The 27,216-nt window shown below is 44.6% G+C and overlaps 1 protein-coding gene across 2 annotated transcripts in view; it reads right to left on the minus strand.

Annotated features, from left to right (window-relative positions):
- The window catches only part of lrp2a (low density lipoprotein receptor-related protein 2a), a 390,094-nt gene that overhangs the window by 261,035 nt on the left and 101,843 nt on the right, over positions 1-27,216 (minus strand). For both annotated transcript variants that reach the window (XM_085986489.1, XM_085986488.1), the window contains exons 3-4: positions 24,707-24,829; positions 9,744-9,860 (exon numbers count right to left, since the gene is read on the minus strand). In XM_085986489.1, the coding sequence (XP_085842615.1) occupies positions 9,744-9,860; positions 24,707-24,829 (240 nt within the window). The remainder of the gene's footprint in view (positions 1-9,743; positions 9,861-24,706; positions 24,830-27,216) is intronic.

Raw genomic sequence — 27,216 nt, forward strand, 5'->3', positions numbered from 1 at the left:
ACTGGCTCACCTCCTGACCCCTCAAAGACTCTCCACTTGCCTGGATGGGTGCAGCTGCAACACTCAAGAAGCTTGACACCATCCAGGATAAAGCAGTCCATTTTGATTGACAGCCCACGCACCACCTTAACATCACCACCATCTTTTAGATACATAGATACATAGAAGATAGGAGCAGGAGTAGGCCATTCGGCCCTTCGTGCCTGCTCCGCCATTCAATGAGATCATGGCTGATCCTTTAATTCAGTATCCCGTCCCCGCCTTCTCTCCGTAACCCTTAACCCCTTTTGCCCGTAGAAATATATCTAATTCCCTCTTAAATATATTTAATGAGCTGGCGTACACTGCCCTCTGTGGCAATGAGTTCCACAGGTTCACCACTCTCTGAGTGAAGAAATTCCCCCTCATCTCTGTCCTAAATGGTTTAGCCCTTATCCTTAAATTATGTCCTCTAGTTCTGTTCTCACCCGCCAAGGGAAACATTCCTTCTGCATCCAGTCTGTCTAGACCTGTCAGAATTTTATACACTTCTATGAGGTCCCCTCTCAATCTTCTAAACTCCAGTGTGTACATCCCTAAACTACATAGTCTCTCCTCATAGGTCATTCCCGCCATTCCTGGTATCAGCCTGGTGAATCGCCGCTGCACCCCCTCCATGGCAAGAACATCCTTCCTCAGATGAGGCGACCAAAACTGTACACAGTACTCGAGGTGTGGTCTCACCAGTGCCCTGTACAGCTGCAGCAAGGTATCCCTGTTCCTGTATTCTAACCCTTTTGCTATGAAGGCCAGCATACCGTTTGCCTTCTTGACCGCCTGTTGCACCTGCATGCTCGCCTTCAGTGACTGGTGTACAAGAACACCCAGGTCTCTCTGTACTTCCCCCTCTCCCAATCTATTGCCATTTAAATAATAATTTGCCCTCCCGTTCCTGCACCCAAGGTGGATAACTTCGCACTTGTCCACATTATAGTGCATCTGCCATTTATCCGCCCAATCGCCCAGTCTGTCCAAATCGCTCTGGAGCTTCCTGGTCTCTTCCTCTGAGCCCACCCCCCCTCCTAGTTTAGTGTCGTCTGCAAATTTGGAAATGCTGCATCCGACTCCCTGATCCAGGTCATTAATGTAAATTGTGAACAGCTGGGGGCCCAGGACAGATCCCTGTGGTACCCCACTTGTTACTGCCTGCCATTCAGAAAATGAGCCGTTTATTCCAACTCTCTGTTTTCTATCTGACAGCCAGTTCCCTATCCACGCCAATACTTTCCCCTTTATCCCATGAGCCTCAATTTTCCATGCTAATCTTTTATGTGGGTCTTTCAAGGCTAACAAATGCTGGCCTTGTCAGCGATGCCCACATCCCGAGAATTTTTTTTTTTTTTAAATAACAGATGTGTGAACTAATGCCACATAGCTTTACTTTTCACTCGCTATTAGAGTGCGTGAATTATGGCTATACTTGATTTTTTTCATCAATTTGAGGTACCTCATGTCTGCATGACAAGAGGGGAAAGTGTCCTTTTTGAGAATCCTACAATATTTAAAATATTGTGGCGTTGCCACATTGGGGAAACACTGTGTGTATGTAGATAAACCTGTATAATCCCCTTTTAACTGCTGTATTCCCCTCCCCCCGCAAGACAGTTGCAAGCTGAGAGGAATAAGGCATGTTCAGACTTGCCTGCTGCTGAGAGAAGGAAAACCAATCAGGTTCCAGCAGGTGACCAATCCGTGAGTCATCACAGGTTCGCGGGCTGTACGAATTCAGTACTGTATTGTGAGAGTTGGAGTAAAGACCTATTTCTTGTAGCTCGCTGTGTTGCCTATTTCTTTACGCGGGAGACTGTAGTCTCCCACAATATCACAAATAAAGTGCACTTAGAAAAGTTCCCACTGTGCCAGCAGTAAATAAGAATGCTAAAAATGTATCCCACTTTAAAATATCACTGCTGCCACATACTACCTGAAGACCACTTTCAAAACTGTGCCTAGAGATTAATTCTGAAATCTCGTCAGTGATGATTATGAAAAATAAAAACTTGGGTATAACATTTTTGTCATGAGTTTAAAAGATTTTTCTCTCATGGAGTCATTTTTCAAATAAGTAGGATAAATAGATAAGCCTATAGATTGATTCACCAGTTGTCTGCTGTTTTCTCAGTGTTTTTAACTCTTAGGCTGCCAAACAAGTCCTGGGAAATTCTTGTCTTCTGGTCCAACCAAGCAGTAGCAGTTTTACATGATATTAACGTGAACTGATATAAAACATACAATTAAAACACAACTTTAACTATAATCAAAAAACCTATGGGGTTATTTTGGGGAAAGGATGAAAACAGGCACTAAGTGGGTGCTGTGCTAATAAAACACACTTGTTTAGAAGTCTGGTTTTAGCCTGCAATTTTGGGGCTATTTGGTGATTACCATGATTTAAACGTACCTGGAGATACTAAACCAGAGACCGGCATGCTTAGTTTCAAGCGTGATTAGGAGCAAATTTCACGTAGCCTCCACGCACACACTCCCATTGAAGGTGTGGAGTGCGCTGAGTGACAGACAATGGCATACATCAGGACAGCTCAGGGATCAAGGGAGAGGATTCAAAGATTCTCAGACACGGCACTGGAGGTCCTGGTGGAGGAGGTCCAGAGGCAAATAATGCAGCAGATGTGGCACGTGATCGGCAAGGAGGTCACAGCCAGGAGCCCTGCCCTCAGGACAGGGCTCCAATGCCACAAGAAATTTAACAGTTTGACAGGGTAACATCCCATCTTACAAACACACTTCCGTGGAAGGCAAGGCATGGAGCAACAGTGCTCCGAAGTCTGCTGGTGGAGGACGTATTTCAAAAGCGGTCTTCAATTGGATGGCGGTGAGCGTCCCTCCCAGGTGTGGACCGTCTATCTGGAACCCTTTGGTGCTCCCCCCGGTCCACCTCGTCTTACTCCTCTGACTCTTCCTCCTCCTTAACCTCCTTCGCCCCCTCTTCATTCTCCTCCTCCTGTGGCTCCTGAGCTTGCCCCTCTGACACAATTGCTGGTGGTAACAGCTGGTCTCTCATGATTACCAGATTGTGGAGCATGCAGCAAGTCACCACGAATCTGGAACCCTCCTCGCCCAGCAGCTGATGCTGCTCTGCATGGCCTCGTCTCCTCCTCCTATTCTTTCTCCAGACCAAGGGGGATCCCTAGCAAAATCCCCATGACCAAACACTCCCTTTCTCCTGGTGACTCCTAGAAGATCTCCAATAAGGTATAATAGCACAACATTCACTCTCTTAGATGAAGTACTCGAACAGAATTTGCAAAATAAATGTTGATAGAGTGTTGAAGTCTTGACGAAGTACCCCAGAAAGTCTCCCGGTGTATATCGAAAGTCCTTATCGAACGCAGTGTAGTCTGTCAATCTCCAGCAGCAAGTCATAGAGTCATACGGCACAGGAGGCCGCCATTTGGCCCATCGAGTCCGTGCCAGCTCTCTGTAGAGCAATCCAGTTAGTCTCATTCCCCCGCTCTATTCCCGTAGCCCTGCAAGTGCCTATCCAGTCTCCCCTTGAAAACATCGAGTGTCTCCGCTTCCACCACTTCCATCAGCAGCGAACTCCAGGTCATAACCACTTGCTGCGTAATAAAAATTTTCCTCACATCCCCCTGAATCTCTTGCCCAAAACCTTAAATCTGTGTCCCCTCGTCCTTGTACCATCAACTAGTGGGAATAGCCTTTCCCCGTCTAGCCTATCCAAACCCGTCATAATCTTGTACACCTCTATCAAATCACCCCTCAACCTCCTTTGCTCTAATGAAAACAAATCCAGCTTCTCCAACAAGTCCTTGTAGCTAAGATCCCCCATCCCCAGAACTATTCTGGTAAATCTCCTCTACACCCGCTCAAGGGCCTTCACAGCCTTCCTAAAGTGTGGTGACCAGAATTGAACGCAATACTCCAGCTGTGGCCTAACCAGCACGTTATAAAGGTTCAGCATAACTTCTCTACTTTTGTACTCAATACCTCTATTTATGAAGCCCAAGATCCCATATGCTTTGCTAACCACTCTCTCAATAGGTCCCGCCACCTTCACGGACCTATGCACATTAATCCTAGGTCCCTCTGTCCCTGCACACTATTTAAAACTGTGCCATTAAGTGTATATTGCCACTCTCTGTTCCTTCTGCTCACACTTCTCTATTAAATTCCATCTGCCACTTATCTGCCCATTCTGCTAGCCTTTCTATGTCATGTTGCAGTCGATTGGTATCATCCTGTTTGCCACACCCCCAAGTTTGGTGTCATCGGCAAATTTAGAAATTCTACTCTGTATTCCAATATCCAGGTAATTTATATATATATCAAAAAAGCAGTGGCCCCAGCACTGACCCCTGGGGAACACCACTGTCTACCATCCTCCAGCCTGAAAAACAGCCATTTACCACAACTCGCTGTTTTCTGTCCTTAAGCCAATTCCTTATCCAAGCTGCCACTGACCCACCTATTCCATGAGCCTCAATTTTGTTAACCAGCCTTATATTTGGTACTTTGTCAAACGACTTCCTAAAATCCATGCAGACAACATCCACTGCATTCCCTTCATCAAAAAATTAAATTAGATTAGTCAAACACGATCTGCCTTTTTCCAAATCCATGTTAGCTCTCCTTAATTAGCTTAAACCTCTCCAAGTGCCCATTAATTTTTTCCTTGATTATTGTTTCTAAAACTTTACCCACCACTGATGTTAAACTGACCGGCCTGTAGTTACTAGGGTTGTCCTTACACCCTTTCTTGAACAATGGTGTCACATTTGCCACTTTCCAGTCCTCAGGCACCTCCCCCGCTTCTAAGGAAGATTGGAAAATTATGGCAAGCCCTTCCGCTATCTCCTCCCTCTGAACATTGAAAGTTGAGCATGGCTTTAAGTAGTGCTTGAAATCCTCACCAACGACTTCTTTACTCCTGTTCAGCTGGTTGCTGTTAGGAGAGGTCATTAATTGCAGTGCTAGTCAGCAAAATGGCCTGCAACCTGTTAAATGAGCGTTTGAAGCCACTGGTCATCCAAGCTTTAATGATCCTCGGGGAGGCCATTCCTAGCGCGCACTTCAACTCCTTTACCAAGATGGCATTTTGCGCTAGAGGTGGGCTAACCAGGCGTTACAGCTCAAGACCCCATCTTGGCCATCTTGGAAACTCTTTAGTGTCTATACTATCTGGGGAAAATCACCCCCATATATATTTTAAATCTACCCCTGGGGAAAGATTCCTCTGTGTGTAATGTGTAACAAAATAGAAAACATGGATTTACAATTTTGTTACACATAGCATACAAAATGAAATCTCACTTGTCTACCCACTGTCCTCATTCTCTATCTATCCAATCTTTTCTTAACCCTTTGCCCCTAAAATTTAAGTTTTAAATCTATTTTTTACTTAACTACTTATTCTTTCCCCTGGCTTCCATCATGACATATGGTAAGTGCAGCATGCTTGGGAGGAACAGGTGACTTTGGGCCTATGGTTCCCAAAGCTTTTCATCATTGGTGATTTTCCTTGCCACACGTCTGGGTTTGTTGTAGACTAATTGAGAGAGATTAATTGCTATGATTAATCAACAACTCCCTTATCGTTTTTTCATGCGACTACCAGGATGGTAGATGGCAAATTAGATCAACCTTGGTCTTTTATCATCTCGCAATTCTTATGTTCCTATCATCCATTTTGGAGGTGGAAACATTTGAAAGAAGATTGAAAAGCAACTTTTTGATGCAATCAAAGGCTCATGACGGATATGGTTAACCTAGGAAGAGGGCTGCTGAACTAGTGGGTGGTGGGCATATCCAAGGCACTGAGAGTTAAGGCAACATGCTTCTCACTTGAGGTTTGCCACACTTTCATCACTGGCTTTGCTTTGTGTGATCAAGTGTCCTTATTTATGCATTTTCCAGTCATGTTTCTACAGTAATACAATAAATCATTTTATGCTTTTGGAAATCTAAAACTGATTCTTCAAGCTTCAGTAAGTTTGACTACTTTGATCCTTGTCATTTTGTACAACTGTATACATTCTTAGATAATTTAAAGAAAAAAAAATCTGAATTCTAAAGCCAGGTCTTGTAGTTTTAATTAATTGGAGAATATTTTATTCTACTGTACTGTCTTGCATTTCATACTTTCTGTAACATGTCTGACTGTCAAATTTAATAACTTGTTAAATCTAGAAACTTCATGCTCAGATAATATTCACAATGATCTATTAGACACATCAAAATGTAGAAGGAATTTTGCAACTACTGTAGTATATTAATCTGTCAGTGACAAATCTTCAACAAAGTCCTACAAGATAATGATCAAGATAGGAATATCTGGCACAGTGCCCTGAAATTGGCTATAATTTCTACATTTCTTCTTTCATTTTTCCTTCCAAATACAATAGGTAAGATTACCTACCCATATAGGGAAATCCAAGAAATATATGCTAATTTCAGAGACTTTCAACCAGACTTTCCTCCCTTCACAAGCATGTTCTTTCCAGATTGTAATCTGCTCTATTTCTTAAGCATTTTTTCTTACCTAATGTATCAGCACCATTTTTGGGACATCAGTCTAAAATATTTGTGAAAATATATTAAAAATAACTAATTGTTTGTCTTATTTCTTATGTTATTTTCCTGCTGAGAACGCAATTATTTACTTCTAGGTAGGTATATGTAAGTGGTTAAGAGATGTATAAAAATGACCTGAAGGGTTTACCTTGCAAATATTTTTTTCTCATATTGGAGAGCTCCTAGTATTTATTCAGTACTTCCTGTTGACAGGCTGGGCAAAATCAGAAATGTAACTGTTGAAAGGTCATGGATGTACAGTATGTCCCATCTGTCAGACAATGTATTGATATACAAATTCAGGGCCCACTGGATTCCCAAAATGTTATTTCTTTAAAAGCAATTAAGTTGTGGATTCATGATTTATGCTAAGTGCATTTTTTTTTTAAAGCAGTGGTTTTTTAAATGGCATGTTTGAAATGGAGAAGTATGATTTTTTTCCCACCTTTTGGTCATATCCAACCTCTTTCTTTTATATGTAATTCCCCAAATCATGCCTTGCCCCTGTGCAAGTGTTATTAATATCTTCAAAGGAGGATAAGATGATGCCAATCACAAGCAATTTAAAAATAATGCATTGCATCTGGTTTGGTCACCATACTCACAAAAAGACAAAGACACTGGATATAATTCTAAGCAGTGCTTCAAAAAGGATTCTGGGTTTTAGAATACAGGAAACTCTTTTTTATCCGGCACCGACAGGACCGGCATGGTGCCGGTTTATCAAAAAGTCCGGATTACAGAGAGGTATAATAAAAGGTACGAGAGCTCTGTGCACAGCAACAAATCCAGGCTTCCCTGCTACTTAGCAACAGGTGCAGGAACCCCAGCCACAGACCAAGCATCCCTGTTGCTTAGCAACAGGTGCAGGAACCCTGGTTACACAGCCACAGATCCAGGAACGGCCACTAATATGAAGTAAAACTTACCTGAACCTACTCCTGCATTTTGCCAGTTAACAGAGATTTCCGGTTATTTAGGTGCCGGTAAATCAAGAGTTTCTGCTATTAAACTATTAACAGAGGGAGACAGGATGCAAATGTTTTGTTTAAATAATTGAGTCTTGAGGATAATCAATAAGGTGAATACAAAGAGGTATTTGGTGTGAAACTAACACAAGAAAACCAGAAGACATGATTATAAGCGAAGAGGCCATATTTACAACCTAAATATAACTGACGCAATATCTTCTTCATGCTCATAATTATCAACTTATAGTCCAGGCTGCCAGTTACAGCAGTAAATACTGAATCAAAGATTGAAAAAAAGAATCAGGTTAATTCCTGATTCAGGAAGAAATGGAGGATTGTAGATTTTGGGTAGGAACATCAAAATAATTAGGTAGGATCCAAAATAGAACCTGCAAGAATCATAGAAACATACAGCACAGAAGGAGGCCATTCGGCCTGCCGTGCCTGTGCTGGCTCTTAGAAAGTGCAGTCCTGCTTAGTCCCACTTCCCTGCTTTATGTCAGTAATCCTGTAAATTCCTCAGTCTCAAGTGCCTGCCCAACTCTGTTTTAAAATTATATATGGAATCAGCTTCCACCACTTTTTCAGGTAGAGTGTTCCAGATCCCAACAACTCAGCGAAAACATTTCTCCTCATCTCCCCTCTAGATCTTTTACCAATGATTTTGAATTTATGACCTCTGGTTATTGACCCACTCACCAGAGGAAATATTTTTTCTCTATCTATGCTATCAAAATCTCTCATTATCTTGAAAACCTCTAATAGGCCACCTCTTAACCTTCTCTGTTCTAAGGAGAACAGTCCTAACTTTTCCAACCTCCCCTCATAACTGAAGTGACATCCTGGTGAACCTCCTCAGTACCGTTTCTAAGGCCTTTACATCTTTCCTTAAGTGTGGTGCCCAGAATTGTCCACAGTACTGCAGTTAAGGCCTAACCAGTGATTTATAAAGTTCTAGCTTGATCGCTTTGCTTTTATATTCTATTAATTTCTTTATAAACCCAAGTAACTCATATGCTTATTTAACCACCTTATTAATTTGCCGTGCCACCTTTAAGGATTTGTGTACATGGACAGCACATGGACTGCTCATCTACACTTTTCAAAATCGGGCCATTTATAGTGTACTGTCTCTTCATATTAGACTTCCCAAGAATGGTTTTATAATAACTATGTTAACCAATCCTTCTTGGAGGATTTTTTTTTCTTCCTTCAAAACCTCGAATATCTGAAACCCTCAAATTTTTCAACTAACATCATTTAATGTTGAACAGCAACTCGTTGGGAAGAAATAAATATATTAGCCTCAGGGATTGCTTACTGATGATATTACTTTGTTTATAAAAATGTATTTCAGCACAATAGCCAGAATACATTTTTTTGCAGTATGTAATCGTTAACAATTACAATACAGGAACTTGGCCAAGTGACTAATGTAAAATCAATGCTATAAGCTCAGTGTTACAAAGTCAGAACAATAATTTAAGCTAAATGATTTCATACCCATATGACATGAATGAATGTGGTTAACCTTTACAATGGCATGACAATCAAACCTCTAGTCATAATTGTATTAGAGGAATGTTTTGCCAGGTACAGTACATGGTACCATGGTGCTTAATGGGAATAATTGCAGAAGGGGGATATGTTCCCACCCCAGGCTGCTACAGTTCATTATACATGATCGCTTTTTGTTTATTTTGACTTTGGAAACCTTAAAATTTAGCTATGCATGAAATTAAAATTGAAGACTCCAAACACAGAGGCCCATCATACTCCTTCTCATAGACTCAAGTGGATGTAATCTAGCATTTTACACTGACCTAAATGTGGAATATTCACCCAGTCAAATCACACCAAATAGTGCCATCAACAATGAAATACATAAATTCAAAATACAGAACCACAGCTGGTTTTCTTCCATTAGCACTCTCAAGTCAACTGACCAACTTAATGACAGCCATTAGTAGCACTAACAGGACCAAGCAAGTCACTGCAATCACTTAACTGTATTTAAATATCTGCTCTAATCCATTGAAGAATCTGCTGCAAATTTCAGATAACAAGAAGCATATTGTGGCCAATTCCTTCCATCAGTGAGCCCCTTAATCTTACAAGCTGACTAAAATGCCACAGGAGCACAGGCTGAAGGAAATGCAGTATAAGGAATCAAGGACTTACGACAGTCTCTTTCATCGATTTTGTCAGTGCAGTCATCGACATGGTCGCACATGTACTCTTTTGGGATGCATTCTCCATTTGTGCAAGTATACTGCTGACTAGAGCACGTCTTCGCAGCTGCACAGAGAGAAAAAAGAAAAGATTGTATGATTAAAAACGAGAATTGAACTTTACATCCTCAAAGAGCTTAAACACCATTCATCATTGGCTGAATGTTGGAATCTATAAACAAATTAAGCCTGTAGAATATGGAATGTAAACAACAGGCATCATTTCCCCTTTATACTGTTCATGTCAGTTATATAGAGTAATTTATAGCAGCTTGCACCACAACATTAAACAATTAAAATCATTTCCTGCCGATACATGGACATGAATACGTAGCCTGTATTTGAATCACTACCTTCTAGCATGTGTACAGTGGTGCATTGGATACAGAATGTGTCCTTTATAAAAAAACAAGCAAATTATTTTCTGCCAGGGCTTAATTTCTGTCTTAATTTAGGCAGGAGTATAAATAATTAAAATCTTTATTTTGCTTTTAGGTAAAATTTGGCTTTGCACAGGAAGAATTGGACTTGCAGTCATGGGGAGAGGTTTAAAAGCTACCCACTGGATGGAAACAGGGTAGTCGCACTCCAGAAATGATGAGGAATGACTTACCTCCCTGTTCCCACTAGCGCTGTGACCTTCACCATTTTTCCAGGGTCTTCAGAATAGATGGCCTGGGTGGCCCCCTGAGACAAGCGCACAGCTAATTTAGGTATTTAACTTGGGATTCTACGACATCAATAGGACCCTGATACCATTTTAGTGTTCAACTGGGCGGCTCTATGTTAATAAGGGGAGGCGGTGGCGTAGTGGTTATGTCACTAGACTAGTAAGCCAGAGGCTCAGTCAAATGCTCTGAGGATATGGGTTCAAATCCCACCACGGCAGCTGGTGGAATTTAAATTCAATTCAATTTAATTCTGGAATTAAATGTTAGTCTTAGTAATGGCGACCATGATACCATTGTCGATTGTTGCAAAAAAAACATCTGGTTCACTAATGTCCTTTAGGGAAGGAAATCTGGTGTCCTTACCTGGTCTGGCCTACATGTGACTCCAGACCCACAGCAATGTGGTTGACTCTTCATGCCCTCTGAAATGGCCTAGCAAGCCACTCAGTTGTAAACAACCGCTACGAAAAACAATAAGAATAAAACCGGACGGACCACCCGGCATCGACCTCGGCACCGGAAACAACGACGACAACAGCAAACCCAGCCCTGTCGACCCTGCAAAGTCCTCCTTACCAACATCTGGGGGCTTGTGCCAAAATTGGGAGAGCTGTCCCACAGACTAGTCAAGCAACAGCCTGACATAGTCATAATTACCGAATCATACCTTACAACCAATGTCCCAGACACCACCATCACCATCCCTGGGTATGTCCTGTCCCACCGGCAGGACAGACCCACCAGAGGTGGTGGCACCGTGGTATACAGTCGGGAGGGAGTAGCCATGGGAATCCTCAACATTGACTCAGGACCCCATGAGGTCTCATGGCATCAAGTCAAACATGGGCAAGGAAACCTCCTGCTAATTACCACCTACCGCCCTCCCTCAGCTGATGAATCAGTACTCCTCCATGTTGAACACCAATTGGAAGAAGCACTGAGAGTAGCAAGGGCACAAAATGTCCTCTGGGTGAGGGACTTCAATGTCCATCACCAAGAGTGGCTCGTAGCACCACAACTGACCGAGCTGGCCGAGTCCTAAAGGATATAGCTGCCAGACTGGGTCTGCGACAGGTGGTGAGGGAAAAACTGTTGAGTCTGTGTTTCCAAATGTAGTTATGCTGAATAACTGGACACAGACTACAGAAATAATTAAACAGGTCTTTAGTAATTGAGGGTCAGGGCTGAACTGGAATACACTTTGCTCCACAGGGTTTATATACCGGTGTGGTCACCACCGGTACTACAATGTACAGGAGCCATCAAAAAGTAGTCCATCACCTTAAGGTATCCTCTTAAGGTGGTACAGGTTACATACACTACAATTCCTCCCCTTTTAGCTTAACAGTGTACACCCCAATTTAAACATTACATGGATAACATATATACAACTTTCACACAAAACTGTTCAAAGATTCAGTCTCTGAGCAGGCCTCCTGATCCGGGCCGGATAACACCTTTCAGGGGTCTCTGGTTCTCGTTGCTGGGGTGACTCATCCATTTGACCTCCTATGGATTGAACATCATCATGTACGTTCGAGTCTGAGGTAGATGCTACAGGCTCAATAACTTCTTCAACTGGTGTCTCTGCCGTAGACATGGGGTCGACCCTTGTTCTCGATTCCACAAGTTGGTCAGCATGACGTCGTATTACGTTCTCTCCAACGTCTACCGTGTACATCAAGGGTCCTTGTCGGGCACGAATTGTTCCGGATTGCCATTTATCATTCCTATAGTCCCTGGCCAACACTGGTTGTCCTATTTCGAAACTCTGAGCGGCCTTGTTATTTACGTGCTGGAATTGCTTGTTTTCGACTTCCCTACGCACATTGGGTTTTAACAAATCCAACCGGGACCGCAACCTCCTGTTATAGAACATTATGGCAGGGCTTTGATTTGTCACTGCATGCGTGGCGTTTCGATATGCCATCAGGAAATTGTCCAACTTGTGTTGTAGTGGAATATGGTCTTCGCTCATGGCCTTTATCGCCTTTTTGAACGTTTGTACAAATCTCTCGGCCAACCCATTTGTAGCCGGATGATATGGGGCAGATGTATAGTGTTTCACCCCATTCTTTTTCATGAATTTCTGGAATTCTTCTGACATGAACTGTGGTCCGTTGTCTGAACATATTTGTTCCGGCAACCCATTCCTTGCAAATATGGTTCTTAGAACTGCGATCGTCTTCTCCGAGGTAGTGGTCGACATCTTAATCACTTCTGGCCATTTAGAATGTGCGTCTACTGCTATCAAAAACATGGAATCCATGAATGGACCTGCAAAGTCGATATGCACACGTTGCCATGGGGTTGAAGGCCATTCCCACGGATGCAGCGGTGCAATTGGAGGTGCGTTTTGAACTTTTTGGCACCCTGAGCAGCTTTTAGTCAGATCCTCTATTTGTTTGTCGATACCTGGCCACCACACATAAGCCCTAGCAAGGCTTTTCATCTCGACTCCCCCCAGATGACCTTCATGCAATTCTTTCAGAACTCTCTCCCTTAATTTAGGAGGAATAATCACCCTTGTTCCATACATCAATGTTCCTTGACATACGGACAGCTGTTCTCGTCTGGCTGAGAATGCTGGTAACAGTGGGTCGCCATGTGCTGGCCATCCCTTCACTGTCAAATCGTAGACCCGAGACAGTGTCGGGTCGTTTCGGGTCTCTCTCTCAATACCCGCATTGGTGACTGGTAAGCATTCGATGATGGTCGAGTGAAATATCTCGACAGGGTCAACTGCCGGTGCCTCTTCCGCTGTAGGTAGTGGCAGGCGCGACAGCCCATCAGCATTACCATGTTGCTTTGTACCTTTGAATTCGATATCATATTGATGTGCCCCTAGGAAAAGGGACCATCTCTGAAGCCTCTGCGCCGTCATAACCGGAACACCCTTCTTAGGGTTAAAAATGGAAACCAACGGCTGGTGATCTGTCAGCAGCGTAAACTTTTGGCCTTGCAGGTAATGGTTAAATTTCTTAACTCCCCACACGAGGCTGAGAGCCTCCCTATCTATCTGAGCATAGTTGCGCTCTGCGGAGGTCAATGATCTGGATGCGAACGCGACTGGCCTTTCCAAGCCATTTGGAAACTTATGTGAGAGCACTGCCCCGATACCATATGGAGAAGCATCACAAGCTAAGCGAATAGGCAGCGTTGGGTTAAAGTGAGCCAACACTTCCTTAGAGGTGATCAGTGCCTTGCTTTTTTGAAAAGCCCGCTTACAATCATCGCTCCACTTCCATGGTATTCCCATTTGCAAAAGTGTGTTCAGCGGGTGTAACACCGTGGATAAATTTGGAAGAAACTTGTGGTAATAGTTAACCAACCCAAGGAACGACCTCAACTGGGATACATTTTCCGGAGCGGGAGCTTTCACAACAGCTTCGATCTTGTCAGGTGACTTATGGAGCCCCTCCTGGTCAATGACGTGGCTGCAGTACGAGATTCGCTTTTGAAAGAACTCACATTTCTGGCGATTAACTCTGAGCCCATATTCTTTCAATCTGGTGAGCACCTGCTCCAAATTCGCGAGGTGATCCTTATCATCTCCTGTAATCAGAATGTCGTCCAGGTAGCATTGTGTGCCTGGAATTCCCTGCAATACCTGCTCCATGGCCCTTTGCCAAATCGCTGGAGCCGATGCCACTCCAAAAACCAGTCTATTATACCGATATAAGCCCTTATGTGTGTTGATCCTGAGATACTGGCGTGACGCTTCATCAACTTCCATCTGTAAGTACACCTGCGCCAGGTCTATCTTGGTGAAGTGTTTCCCGCCAGACAGCGAAGCGAAGATATCTTCAATCTGCGGAAGCGGATATTGCACCGTGTGAAGAACCGGATTAACAGTGATCTTGAAATCGCCACAGATGCGAACCTTCCCAGGTTCCCCCGGCTTGTTGCTCAACGAACGCTTCATGACAGGAACAATGGGTGTGGCCCATTCGCTCCAGTCCACCTTGGACAGTACTCCTGAACGTTCTAGCCCTTCCAGCTCTGCTTCCACAGCAGGTCGTATCGCATAAGGTACCGGTCTGGCTTTGAAAAATTTTGGGTTTGCATGTTCTTCAACCTTGATGTTTGCCGTAATTCCTTTCAGTGTTCCCAGTCTCTGTTGGAACACCTCCTTAGCATCGTCCAATATTTTGGACAGTCGTTTAGGTTTGACGTTGTCCTCTTTACAGGAATCTACAGTCAGTGCTTGTATGGAATGCCAGTCCACATTTATTCTCCGGATCCATTCCCGTCCCAGTAGTGGCGGACCTCCATCAGGTAACACATACAAGTCCATTTCCTGACTTTCTTTACCATTGTAGACCACATTTACTTTTATCTTTCCGATGGGGTATACTATACCCAGTGTATGTTTTCAATACAATCTCCGTATCCCTCAGGGGAATGTGCGAGAATAACCTTTTGTAATCTTGCTTATTCATGACCGTCAATGCTGATCCAGTGTCCAATTCCATCTTCACTTGGACTCCTGCTATCCGAAGCATGACCCAGATATTTTGGTGGTCTGCTGTGTTACCCACATTATGTATTTTTAGACAACCCAGTTCCTTACTGCTGGAGTCTGAATCCATCTTCTGTTCATCCGAACTGTTCTCTGTCACCTTGTGTACTTTTTTGTACTTCTCCTGTGGCGACTTTTTGCTGGTCTTCTTTCCTGACCGGCATACTCTCGCTATGTGACCAAGTTTGCCACATTGCCTGCATTCTTTATCTTTGAACCAGCACTGGTTCTGGTCATGCGTTGTCCTTCCGCAATGATAGCACTTTACTGCGCCCAATGCCATTTCATTGGTGCTGAATTCCAATGGCCTTTGCTGTATCTCTGCAGTGCCTCGTGCGATGCTGCAATGCTGAAAGCTTTGTCCAGCGTAAGATCCTTTTCCTCTAGCAGTCGCTTCTGGGTTCCTTCCCTTAGGAGCCCACACACAAACTTATCTCTCAGTGCGTCTGCTAGTCCTGTACCGAACTGACAGTACTTTGATAACTTGCGCAGTTCGATTAAGAATTCAGCGTTGCTTTCCTCTTTAAGTTGAATTCTTTTGTAGAATTTAAATCGTTCCGCTATCAGCAGCGGCGTGGGGTTTAAATGCTCTTGCAGGATAGTAACAATATCCGCGAAACTCTTTCCTACCGGTTTATCTGGTGTTACAAGGTTCCTTAATAACCCGTACGTCTTCGCACCCATCGAGTTTAATAGGGTTAGTGCTTTCTTATCCTCCGGTACCTCATTCGTTGTACAGTAAACTTCGACGCGTTCCACATAAGTGGCCCAATCTTCCACATCGCTATCAAAAGCAGTGATGTTACCCGTTTTTGGCATCCTTGTTGAGTTTCCTTTCCTTCGGATATGATTATTATTTTATTTTATTTTTTTCAAAATGGCGGCTTTTCCCGCGCTTGTCTTCTTCCTCCGCCGACTCAAAATGGCGATTACTGCGCTGTTGCCGTTCTCGCCTCCCAGCGGTCCTTTATTTTCCCCTACGCTGCTGCTCTTGTTCCCCGCCGCTCCCGCGGTCCTTGTGGTCATAAACACTTTTCTGGCTGCTGCGCGTCTCTGCCCCGATTGCAGTCCGGCCTCTGACACCGGCTGCGGTCGTGTTCTCCGCCCTTTTCGTCATTTCCCTCCCCTTCTCTTACTGACAACTCGGCCGACTTCCCCCCCCGTGCCGCTCGATCGGGCTTACCCGCCGCTGTCGTCGAAGGGATGTTCACTGATGTTTGACTTCGTGGCCAGAAACCAACCCGGGTTCCCGATTGCCTCCTGTGCTATGCAGTGCCCAGCAGGATGTTGAGGGTGGCTGTCCTTGATCGACGCCCGTTTCAGAGGCGAAGCTTCCTTTGATGCAACTGCCGCTAGGTAAGATCAGACTCGTCGCCACTGTTGAGTCTGTGTTTCCAAATGTAGTTATGCTGAATAACTGGACACAGACTACAGAAATAATTAAACAGGTCTTTAGTAATTGAGGGTCAGGGCTGAACTGGAATACACTTTGCTCCACAGGGTTTATATACCGGTGTGGTCACCACCGGTACTACAATGTACAGGAGCCATCAAAAAGTAGCCCATCACCTTAAGGTATCCTCTTAAGGTGGTACAGGTTACATACACTACAAAAACCTACTTGATCTCATCCTCACCAATCTACCTGTTGCAGATGCATCTGTCCATGACAGCATTGGTGGAAGTGACCACTGCACAGTCCTTGTGGAGACAAAGTCCCGTCTTCATGTTGAGGATACCCTCCACTGTGTTGTGTGGCACTACCACCGTGCTAAATGGGACAGATTTTGAACAGATCTGGCAACTCAAAACTGGGCATCCATGAGGCGCTGTGGGCCATCAGCAGCAGCAGAATTGTATTCAACCACAATCTGTAACCTCATGGCCCGGCATATCCCTCACTCTACCATTACCATCAAGCCAGAAGATCAACCCTGGTTTAACGAAGAGTGCAGGAGAGCATGCCGGGAACAGCACCAGGCATACCGAAAAATGAGGTGTCAACCTGGTGAGGCTACAACACAGGGCTATTTGCATGCCAAACAACGGAAGCAACATGCGATAGACAGAGCTAAGCGATCTCACAACCATCGGATCAAATCAAAGCTCTGCAGTCCTGCCACATCCAGTCGTGAGTGGTGCTGGACAATTAAACAGTTAACAGGAGGAGGAGGCTCCAAAAATATCCCCATCCTCAATGATGGTGGAGCCCAGCACGTGAGTGCAAAAGACAAGGCTGAAGCATTTGCAACTATCTTCAGCCAGAAGCGCCGAGTGGATGATCCATCTCGGCCTCCTCCTGAGGTCCCCAGAATCACAGATGCCAGTCTTCAGCCCATTCAATTCACTCCACGTGATGTCAAGAAACGGGTGAAGACACTGGATACTGCAAAGGCTATGGGCCCTGACAACATTCCGGAAATAGTACTGAAGACTTGTGCTCCAGAACTAGCTGCGCCCCTAGCCAAGCTGTTCCAGTACAGCTATAACACTGGCATCTACCCGGCAATGTGGAAAGTTGCCCAAGTATGTCCTGTCTACAAAAAGCAGGACAAATCCGACCCGGCCAATTACCGTCCCATCAGTCTACGCTCAATCATCAGCAAAGTGATGGAAGGTGTCGTCGACAGTGCTATCAAGCGGCACTTACTCAACAATAACCTGCTAACTGACGCCCAGTTTGGGTTCCGCCAGGGCCACTCAGCTCCTGACCTCATTACAGCCTTGGTCCAAACATGGACAAAAGAGTTGAACTCAAGAGGTGAGGTGAGAGTGACTGCCCTTGACATCAAGGCAGCATTTGATCGAGTGTGGCATCAAGGAGCCCTAGCAAAACTGAAGTCAATGGGAATCAAGGGGAAAACTTTCCATTGGTTGGAATCATACCTAGCACAAAGGAAGTTGGCTGTGGTTGTTGGAGGTCATTCATCTCAATCACATGACATCACTGCAGGAGTTCCTCAGGACAGTGTCCTAGGCCCAACCATCTTCAGCTGTTTCATCAATGACCTTCCCTCCATCATAAAGTCAGAAGTGGGGATGTTCGCTGATGATTGCACACTGTTCAGCACCATTCGAGACTCGTCAGATACTGATGCAGTTCGTGTCCATATGCAGCAAGACCTGGACAACATTCAGACTTGGGCTGACAAGTGGCAAGTAACATTCGCACCACACAAGTGCCAGGCAATGACCATCTCCAACAAGCGAGACTCTAACCATCTCCCCTGGACATTCAATGGCATTACCATCACTGAATCCCCCACTATCAACATCCTGGGGGTTACCATTGATCAGAAACTGAACTGGACCAGCCATATAAATACTGTGGCTACAAGAGCAGGCCAGAGGCTGGGAATTCTGCAGCGAGTGTCTCACCTCCTGACTCCCCAAAGCCTTTCCACCATCTACAAGGCACAAGTCAGGAGTGTGATGGAATACTCTCCACTTGCCTGGATGAGTGCAGCTCCAACAACACTCAAGAAGCTTGACACCATTCAAGATAAAGCAGCCCGCTTGATTGGCACTCCATCCACCACCTTCAACATTCACTCCCTCCACCACCGGCGCACTGTGGCTGCAGTGTGTACCATCTACAAGATGCACTGCAGCAACTCGCCAAAGCTCCTTCAACAGCACCTTCCAAACCCGCGACCTCTACCACTTAGAAGGACAAGGGCAGCAGACGCACAGGAACATCACCACCTACAAGTTCCCCTCCAAGCCACACACCATCCTGACTTGGACCTGTATTGCCGTTCCTTCACTGTCGCTGGGCCAAAATCCTGGAACTCCCTTCCTAACAGCATTGTGGGTGTACCTACACCATATGGACTGCAGCGGTTCAAGAAGGCGGCTCACCACCATCTTCTCAAGGGCAATTAGGGATGGGCACTAAATGCAGGCCTAGCCAGTGACACCCACATCCCATCAATGAATTTTAAAAAAAGGCCCGGCCCTCAAAATACACTGAGCCTCCTGCCGGCACTATCAGACGGCCAACCGTCCAAAAACCATATGGAGAGAAAATCTATCCCATCATCTTTTGCAGTAACAAGACCGAGGAAATAGATGGAGCAACACTTAAATAAAAATCATTTGTATTGATTCCATGTAAGGCACTGGTCAGACCTCATCTGGTGTAGTGTGTAGTTCAGGTAAACCAATTATGGGAAAGGTATTATTGCAATATATAAAAGGAGCATACAAATATGATTCCAGGTATCAGGAATTTAACTTAGGGAAAAACTGTTTGAGGCTGTACTTGTTTTCTTTTGGAGAAGATGAAACTTTGAGGTGCCCTAATTGAAATTCAAGATTATGAGAGAATTGATGAAAGTGATCCAAATAATTTGTTCAATATGGTGAAGGCTTTAAATACCAGGGACACACTTAGAATCAGGAATTTGGATGTATGATGCAAGAAAGGAAATTAAATGGAACTGTTCAACCAAAGCGTAATAAGACTGGAATAAAGGCCCATGGATCCCAGGCGGTTCAGAAGCATCCCTGGGATCACATGGGCCAGGTCCTCCAATGAGAAAGGAGGATTCCATTTATGAATGGAATCCCCATAAACCCTACTGGAATCCCCAAATAATTAAATAATTTAGACGACTGTAATTAAAATAAATGTTCTGATTTTCAAATTTAATTAAAAGTCCCTTCATTATAGCAAATACAATAAAAATTAAATTTTTTGAAAAATAATTTTAAACATTTTAATCTGGACCAGTGTTTGTGCATCATTTTTTATTTAAGATTTATAATAATCCTTATGCTAGTGAAAATAGGCTTTTACCAGGCTAAGAGTTTCGTGAGCAATTACTGTGCAGTAGTTCGGCAAGCCCAACTCTGCGCCAGCGAAAGTGAATTTCTAGTCGCTTCGGATGATCTGTGATGGCGTATCTAGACAGATCGCAAGTTCCGGGTATTTGCGCATGCGCAGCACATGCAGAAACTCGGAACGTGCAAGGCCTTTCAGAAGGAGACCATAAATCCGGGCCATCATTCTGAAAGTGACTCTTGCTGTTGTTGATGCAATTTTTTTTTTAATGAGGTCATAGAAACAGAGGAAGATAGGAACAGGAGTAGGCCATTTAGCTCCTCGGAAGGAGGTCATAGGAACAGAGGAAGATAGGAACAAGAGTAGGCCATTTAGCCCATCGGTAGGAGGCCATAGGAACAGATGAAGATAGGAACAGGAGTAGGCCATTTAGCCCATCGGTAGGAGGCCATAGGAACAGATGAAGATAGGAACAGGAGTAGGCCATTTAGCCCCTCGGTAGGAGGTCATAGGAACAGAGGAAGATAGGAACAGGAGTAGGCCATTTAGCCCATCGGTAGGAGGTCATAGGAACAGAGGAAGATAGGAACAGGAGTAGGCCATTTAGCTCCTCGGAAGGAGGTCATAGGAACAGAGGAAGATAGGAACAGGAGTAGGCCATTTAGCTCCTCGGAAGGAGGTCATAGGAACAGAGGAAGATAGGAACAGGAGTAGGCCATTTAGCCCCTCGGTAGGAGGTCATAGGAACAGAGGAAGATAGGAACAGGAGTAGGCCATTTAGCCCCTCGGTAGGAGGTCATAGGAACAGAGGAAGATAGGAACAGGAGTAGGCCATTTAGCCCATCGGTAGGAGGTCATAGGAACAGAGGAAGATAGGAACAGGAGTAGGCCATTTAGCTCCTCGGAAGGAGGTCATAGGAACAGAGGAAGATAGGAACAGGAGTAGGCCATTTAGCCCCTCGGTAAGAGGTCATAGGAACAGAGGAAGATAGGAACAGGAGTAGGCCATTTAGCACCTCGAGCCTGTTCCATGCACATTTTTGTCTGTATTTAAAAAGCAAGCATGTTAAAATCTAAAGTAGTCTGCATGAGCCAAACAGGATGTTCAGGAATAATCTTGCTATGGACAGTTCACTTCAAATAACTATTTAATCATTTCTCTTCCATAACTGCTTTAATGTTTGATTACAGTAACTTAATTGTCAGTAAGTTACATAAGAAATAGGAGCAGGAGTAGGCCATTCAGCCCCTCGAGCCTGCGCCGCCATTCAATAAGATCATGGCTGATCTGATCTTGGCCTCAAGTCCACTTTTCTGCCTGTTCCCCATAACCCTCGACTCCCCTGTAGTTCAAAAATCTGTCTGTCTCAGCCTTGAATATATTCAATGACGCAGCCTCCACAGCTCTCTGGGGTAGAGAATTCCTAAGAATCACGACCTCAGAAAAGAAATTCCTCCTCATCTCCGTCTTAAATGGGCGACCCCTTATTCTGAAACTATGCCACCCTAGTTCTAGATTCCCCCATGAGGGGAAACATTCTCTCAGCATCTACTCTGTCAAGCCCCCTCAGAATCTTATGGGGGAGAAATCAGGTTGAGCTGCAAACGGGGCGCCAAGCTCGCCTGGGCGCCAGATTTTGCGCTGCGATCGGAGCAGCAGCGAACGCCAGAAATTCAGCTTGAGCGCCCCAAGAGGGACACAGGGCGAGGCTCGAGGCGCTCCGCGTCCCTCTTAGGGCGCTGAAACTGAATATCGCAGCGCAACGTGCCACAGCGCCACACGCTGCGGCAAGGTACTGCAGGCCTTCCTCCCATTCTTAAGGAGGAGGGGCCTGCACCAGCGCGATGAGCGATCGCGAGTGCCGGCAAAAGAGCCCGGCACCCAGGAGAAGTACCGGGCTCTCGGAAAACAGCCGACAATGCCGCGGGGGGAGAACAGGAGGCCAGTGACGGAGGTGCTGGCAGGCGGCCGCCGAAAAAAACAGCCGCCCCGCACCTCCACCTTAATTTGCGCCACTGCCGCCACAGGTAGGCCCCGTGAACCGGGCGCGATTAGCGAGCAGCGCTAGAGGCGGTTGCTGCCAAATATCGCGATCGGGGCGGTAGCGGGGCGCTGCGCACACCGATGATGTCACTGGTGGCGGCGCAGCGCAACAGGCTAACGCCGCCATTAGCGCCCCAGCTAAATATCGCAGGAGGCGTGGCCAGTGGCGCTAAAGCCACTGAGTGCCCTCTTTAGGCGCTAACTGGTGGCGCAGCCCACCGAATTTCTCCCCCTATATGTTTCAATAAGATCACCTTCTAAACTCCAATGAGTATAGGCCCAACTTTTCTTCAAAAGACAACCCCCTTCATCCCAGGAATCAACCTAGTGAACCTTCTCTAGTGAACCTTCTCTGAACTGCCTCCTATGCAAGTATATCCCTCCTTAAAAAAGACCAAAACTGTATGCAGTACTCTAGGTGTGGTCTCCCCAACAGTTGTAGCAAGACTTCCCTACTTTTATACTCCATCCCCATTGCAATAAAGGCCAACATTCCATTTGCCTTCCCAATTACTTGCTGTACCTGCATGCTAACTTTTTGTGTTTCATGTATGAGGACACCCAGATCCCTCTGTACCGCAGCATTCTGTAGTCTCTCTCCATTTAAAATAATATTTTGCTTTTCTATTCTTCCTCCCAAAGTGGATAACCTCACATTTTCTCTCAGATTATACTCCCTCTGCCAAATTTTTGCCCACTCACTTAACCTATCTATATCATCTCCATCTTGTTCTGTCCAGAGGGAATCGTTATAACTTATAAAACATCTGAAATGGCCAGCAGGTCACTGGAAAAATTACATTCCTAGATCAATTCTAAGTTATAGTTAACAGGAACACTCATCTAAAAAGGGAACATATTAGGTAGGTTCCATTCCTGAAAATGCTACTGTCATACTGCATTATTACGGAGGTAAGTTTGTGCTGCACTGGGAATCACTATATCTGCCACACCACAAATATTTGCAATGTTTTCCTACAATATCAATGAATCCTCCTTTGAAAGCACCAGAAATTCAAACTACAGCAATAAATGGCCACTCCAGTCATTTCAAAGCAGATTGTTAAAACAATCACTTTCTTCGGACATTAATTGATAACTGTAAATGCAATGCAACAGGAAAGCTACAGTTGAAATATTTTAAATTGATCTGTCTATGTGTTCAGATTCTTGCTGTAACTGCAACCTGTTGCTTAATATTCCTCGCTTCTTACAGAAAATATTGCCAATGTTGGACACACTTCCCGAACCTCAGCATCATGGTCTGTAATGCCAAGCACTGAAGAAAGAAGGCAATGTGGAAGTATTTGGAAATATTTGGCATGTGTTTAACAGACAGATCAGAGTTCATTCTGGAGCTATCATGATGAGCACAGATAATCCATTATGAACAGCAATTTCAACAGTCCTTCAGCCCTGAAAGTTAGAACTTTCTTTTCTCTGTAGCTTCTTTGAGTTTATAAATTCAAGGGTCTCATTTTAATTTTGTTCTCCAAACAAAAGACATTTTTTACCTTAAGCCTAAACTGCCCCATGTTTGTAGCATTTGTATTTGTGCTAATATGCAGTGAACCATATTACTGTAATTTTATTGCCAATATAATTAACAATAAGTAGTAAACATTCTCATTGAAATCTATTAAAATTTGCTCAAAGACACTTTCGATGTAATATGTAACCTTACTGAGAATTCAATCATGAACAATAATCCACTATCAAAATTGTGTGAGGAATTGAAATTGCCTAAAAGCTGCATGAAGTTCTTAATCTCTCTTTTCAAGACAACTTCATTCATGATGTACAGAATACTAGATACATAAAACTGGGTACTTTATGTTATGTATTGTGTGTTTTCCTCCCACCTGTGGTGGCGCTGTCACAGCAGATAAATGGTTGGGTGTTCTCTTGGTTAAGTTTAGCTCGCTTTGTTCGGAACTTTCCAGAACTTCCTTTCCTTCCTGAATAAAGCACTTCATGTTTGAATCTCTGAGTTCTGAGTCCTAAATTGTGTCTAGGTAGAAAGGTACCGACACAACACTTTATGTATTACAAATGAAACTTTTTAAAATAATGTTTACTCTTATGACTGGAGGAGGGTACTGTATACAGTGGCGTTCTCCAGGGTTCAGTACTAGGACCACTGCTGTTTTTGATATACATTAATGACTTGGACTTGGGGTACAGGGCACAATTTTGAAGTTTGCAGATGACACGAAACTTGGAAGTGTAATAAACAGTGATGAAGATAGTAATAGACATTAAGAGGACATAAACAAGCTGGTAGGGTGGGTGGATACATGGTAGATGAAATTCAACGCAGAAAAGTGAGAGGTGATACATTTTGGTAGGAGGAATAAGGAGAGACAATACATACTAAATGGTACAATTTTAAAGGGGGGGCAAGAAGAGAGAGACCTTGGAGTGCTTGTGCACAAATCTTTGAAGGTGGCAGGACAGGTTAACAAAGCAGTTAATAAAGGGAGTTTTAAAGGAGTGCAACAACAGAGAGACCTGGGGGTGTTTGTGCGTGAGTGCCATATGCACATGCCCGTGGTAAGAAGTGAGGATTCTCCAAAGCAGAGGATGGATCATCTTGGCACTAGCAGCAAAAGTTGCGCTAGTCTGTCCTCGTTGCAGGGGATACTCTGTCCTCCAAATTGCAAGGATCACTCAGCTAATCATGGCCTTTGTGGCATCCCAGACCAGTTATAAAGTACACGATACACCATTCAAATCTACTTCGATCTGAAAGAGTGTTTCAGTCAGACAACTTGGGTGAAAGTGGGTCAAAGCAGATCCTTCTAAATTAACTAAAAAGCTTACATGAATTTCTAATTTACACCTACATTTCCTGTACATGAAACATGGCAAAATTAAACCCCAGACTTACAACATTGCTGATGCTCATCAGATCCATCATCACAGTCTTCTTCATCATCACACACCCAACTTTGAGAAATACATTCCCCATTTCCCTCACACTGAAACTGGTCTGCTGTACAGGTAGGTGGAGCTGAAATCAAATAAATATAGTATCGGTGAAGTGAAGATCAAGGGGAATTTCTAAATTAGTACTACAAAATACAACACCCAGAGTTTTAATATTTCAAAATCTCTAACGTACTGAACTAGATTCTCTGCCCAAGGACTATGAATGGACAGAAAATCCAGCCCCACTGCAGTTGAGGGATACAGTAGTGAACAACCGTCTCAAAGATCTATGGAGTAATTGCTAGAAAGCCCTGGATCTAGAGGCATACATTTTGTACAGTTCTATAACCTGGAGAGTAATGACTTACTTTATAACCTGAAAACAGTTATCAGTGGCAGTATTCTTATACTAGCCATTTTCCCAACATCCAAATTAAAACAATACCAATATAAAAGCAGCAATAGAGTGGTATGTTTTGAGAACAGGGGTACAGAAAGTAATCAGCAACACATAATTTAAGGTGCAACTTGTTACACCATGAACTGTTGTTACATTCCATACTGCCATGCAGCACACCAAATAGTGATTTGAAAAACTCAAAATGGGGTTCAGCAAGTTTATCCAGTGAATAATTAAGACATACAGATCAGTAATAGATCTGCAATCTGTAGTGTATGTGCTTTAAGTCAGAACTACTTTTTTACAGCTCCTGTATACTGTAGTACCGGCAGTAACCACACCGGTATATAAGCTGTGCGCATGCCTCTGTACTCCAGTCTAGAGATTGCCCTCCTCCAGTAAAGACCTGTTATTTGTTTATGTACCGCATCCGTGTAATTATTTATCCACTGAACCACGGATCCAACAGTGGCGACGAGTGTTGATGCAAATCTACCTGCAACATTAAACAAAAAAAAAAGTCGAGTCCAGGAACACGGGCGACGACAGCGAGCAACCGCCCAGCAGTCAGGCAGAGATCCAACTTCACTGGGGAGGCTGTGGAGAGCCGGGCTTGGTTCCCCAGCCACAACGAGCAGTAAGAGACCGACGACAGGTCCAGAGCAGACCCTTCCCGAGCAGCAGCGGCTGGAGCCGACCAACGGCAGAGAGAGAGAGCCGGGCAGCGTCGATGGGGTAAGAAGGGTGAAGAGAGCAGGGCGCAGCCGGGGGTTGATCACCGAGCGGCGTCGAGGAAAAATACTGCAAACCGGAGAGAGAGAGGGTAAGAAACAGCCGGGTTCTAGACTGAGCGGCGTCGACAAATATCAAGAGAAGAACGCGCAGAGCACAGCCAGAGATCACGGGCTGATCAGGGTCCGCGGGGCGAAGCAAGGGGAGACGCCATTGAGCCGCGGAGAAGCAGGGAGAGCGCGGGAGATGCCATTGAACCGCAGAGAAGCAGGGAGTGCGCGGGAGGCGCCATTGAGCCGTGGAGAAGAAGGAAGAGCGCGGGAGATGCCATTTTGCGAAGCCGCAACGGAGAAGACGGGCGAGCGCGGGAAGGAAGGAAAGCGCGGGAGACACCATTTTGTGCCAGCGGAGAAGAAGGAGAAGCGCGGGAGGCGCCATTGGTGATAGTTAACGCACAACCAAGGATGCCGAAGAGTGGCAGTATCTCTACGTTCGGCAATGAAGTCGAAGATTGGGCGACATATGTGGAACGTATTGAGGTGTACTGCAGGGCGAATGAAGTGCCAGATGCTAATAAAGCACTGATTCTGTTAATTTCCATGGGTGCAAAAACTTATGGGTTACTGCGAAATCTAATAACCCCAGAGAAGCCGGTAAACAAGAATTTTGAAAGCATAGTAGAAATCCTACAGGACCACTTAAACCCCACACCACTGCTGATAGCAGAACGGTTTAAGTTCCATAAAAGGAACCAACACAAAGACGAAAGCAATGCTGAGTACCTAACGGAACTGCGCAAGCTATCAAAATACTGCCAGTTTGGAGCGGGACTAGCAGACACGTTAAGGAACAAGTTTGTGTGTGGGCTACAAAGTGAAGGAACCCAGAAATGGCTTCTATCAGAAAAGGACCTTACGCTGGACAAAGCTTTCAGTATGGCAGTATCACACGAAGCAGCCGCAAGGGGCGCTGCGGAGATACAACGGAGACCGCAAGAATATGGCACCAACGAAATGACCTATGGAACAGGGAAGTGCTATCGCTGCGGCAGAACAACACATGACCAGAAAGATTGTTGGTTCAAGGACCAAGTGTGCAGACAGTGTGGGAAAGCAGGACACATAGCAAGAGTCTGCAGGTCTGGGAAGAAAACCAACAGTAAGAAATCTCCACAAATAGGTGCACCAGGTGATCGACAGTGGTTCAGGCGAACAGAAAAGTGACACAGACTCCGGAAGCAAGGAGCTGGGTTGTCTGAAACTACATAATGTAACCGAAATGGAGGATCACCAGACTATCTGGGTTACACTCAAGATAGACGGAGTCCAAGTGGAAAT

This window comes from Somniosus microcephalus, chromosome 4 (genome assembly GCF_052327205.1).
Source record: "Somniosus microcephalus isolate GS21.2 chromosome 4, FLI_Smic_1.0, whole genome shotgun sequence".
Lineage (NCBI taxonomy): Eukaryota > Metazoa > Chordata > Chondrichthyes > Squaliformes > Somniosidae > Somniosus > Somniosus microcephalus.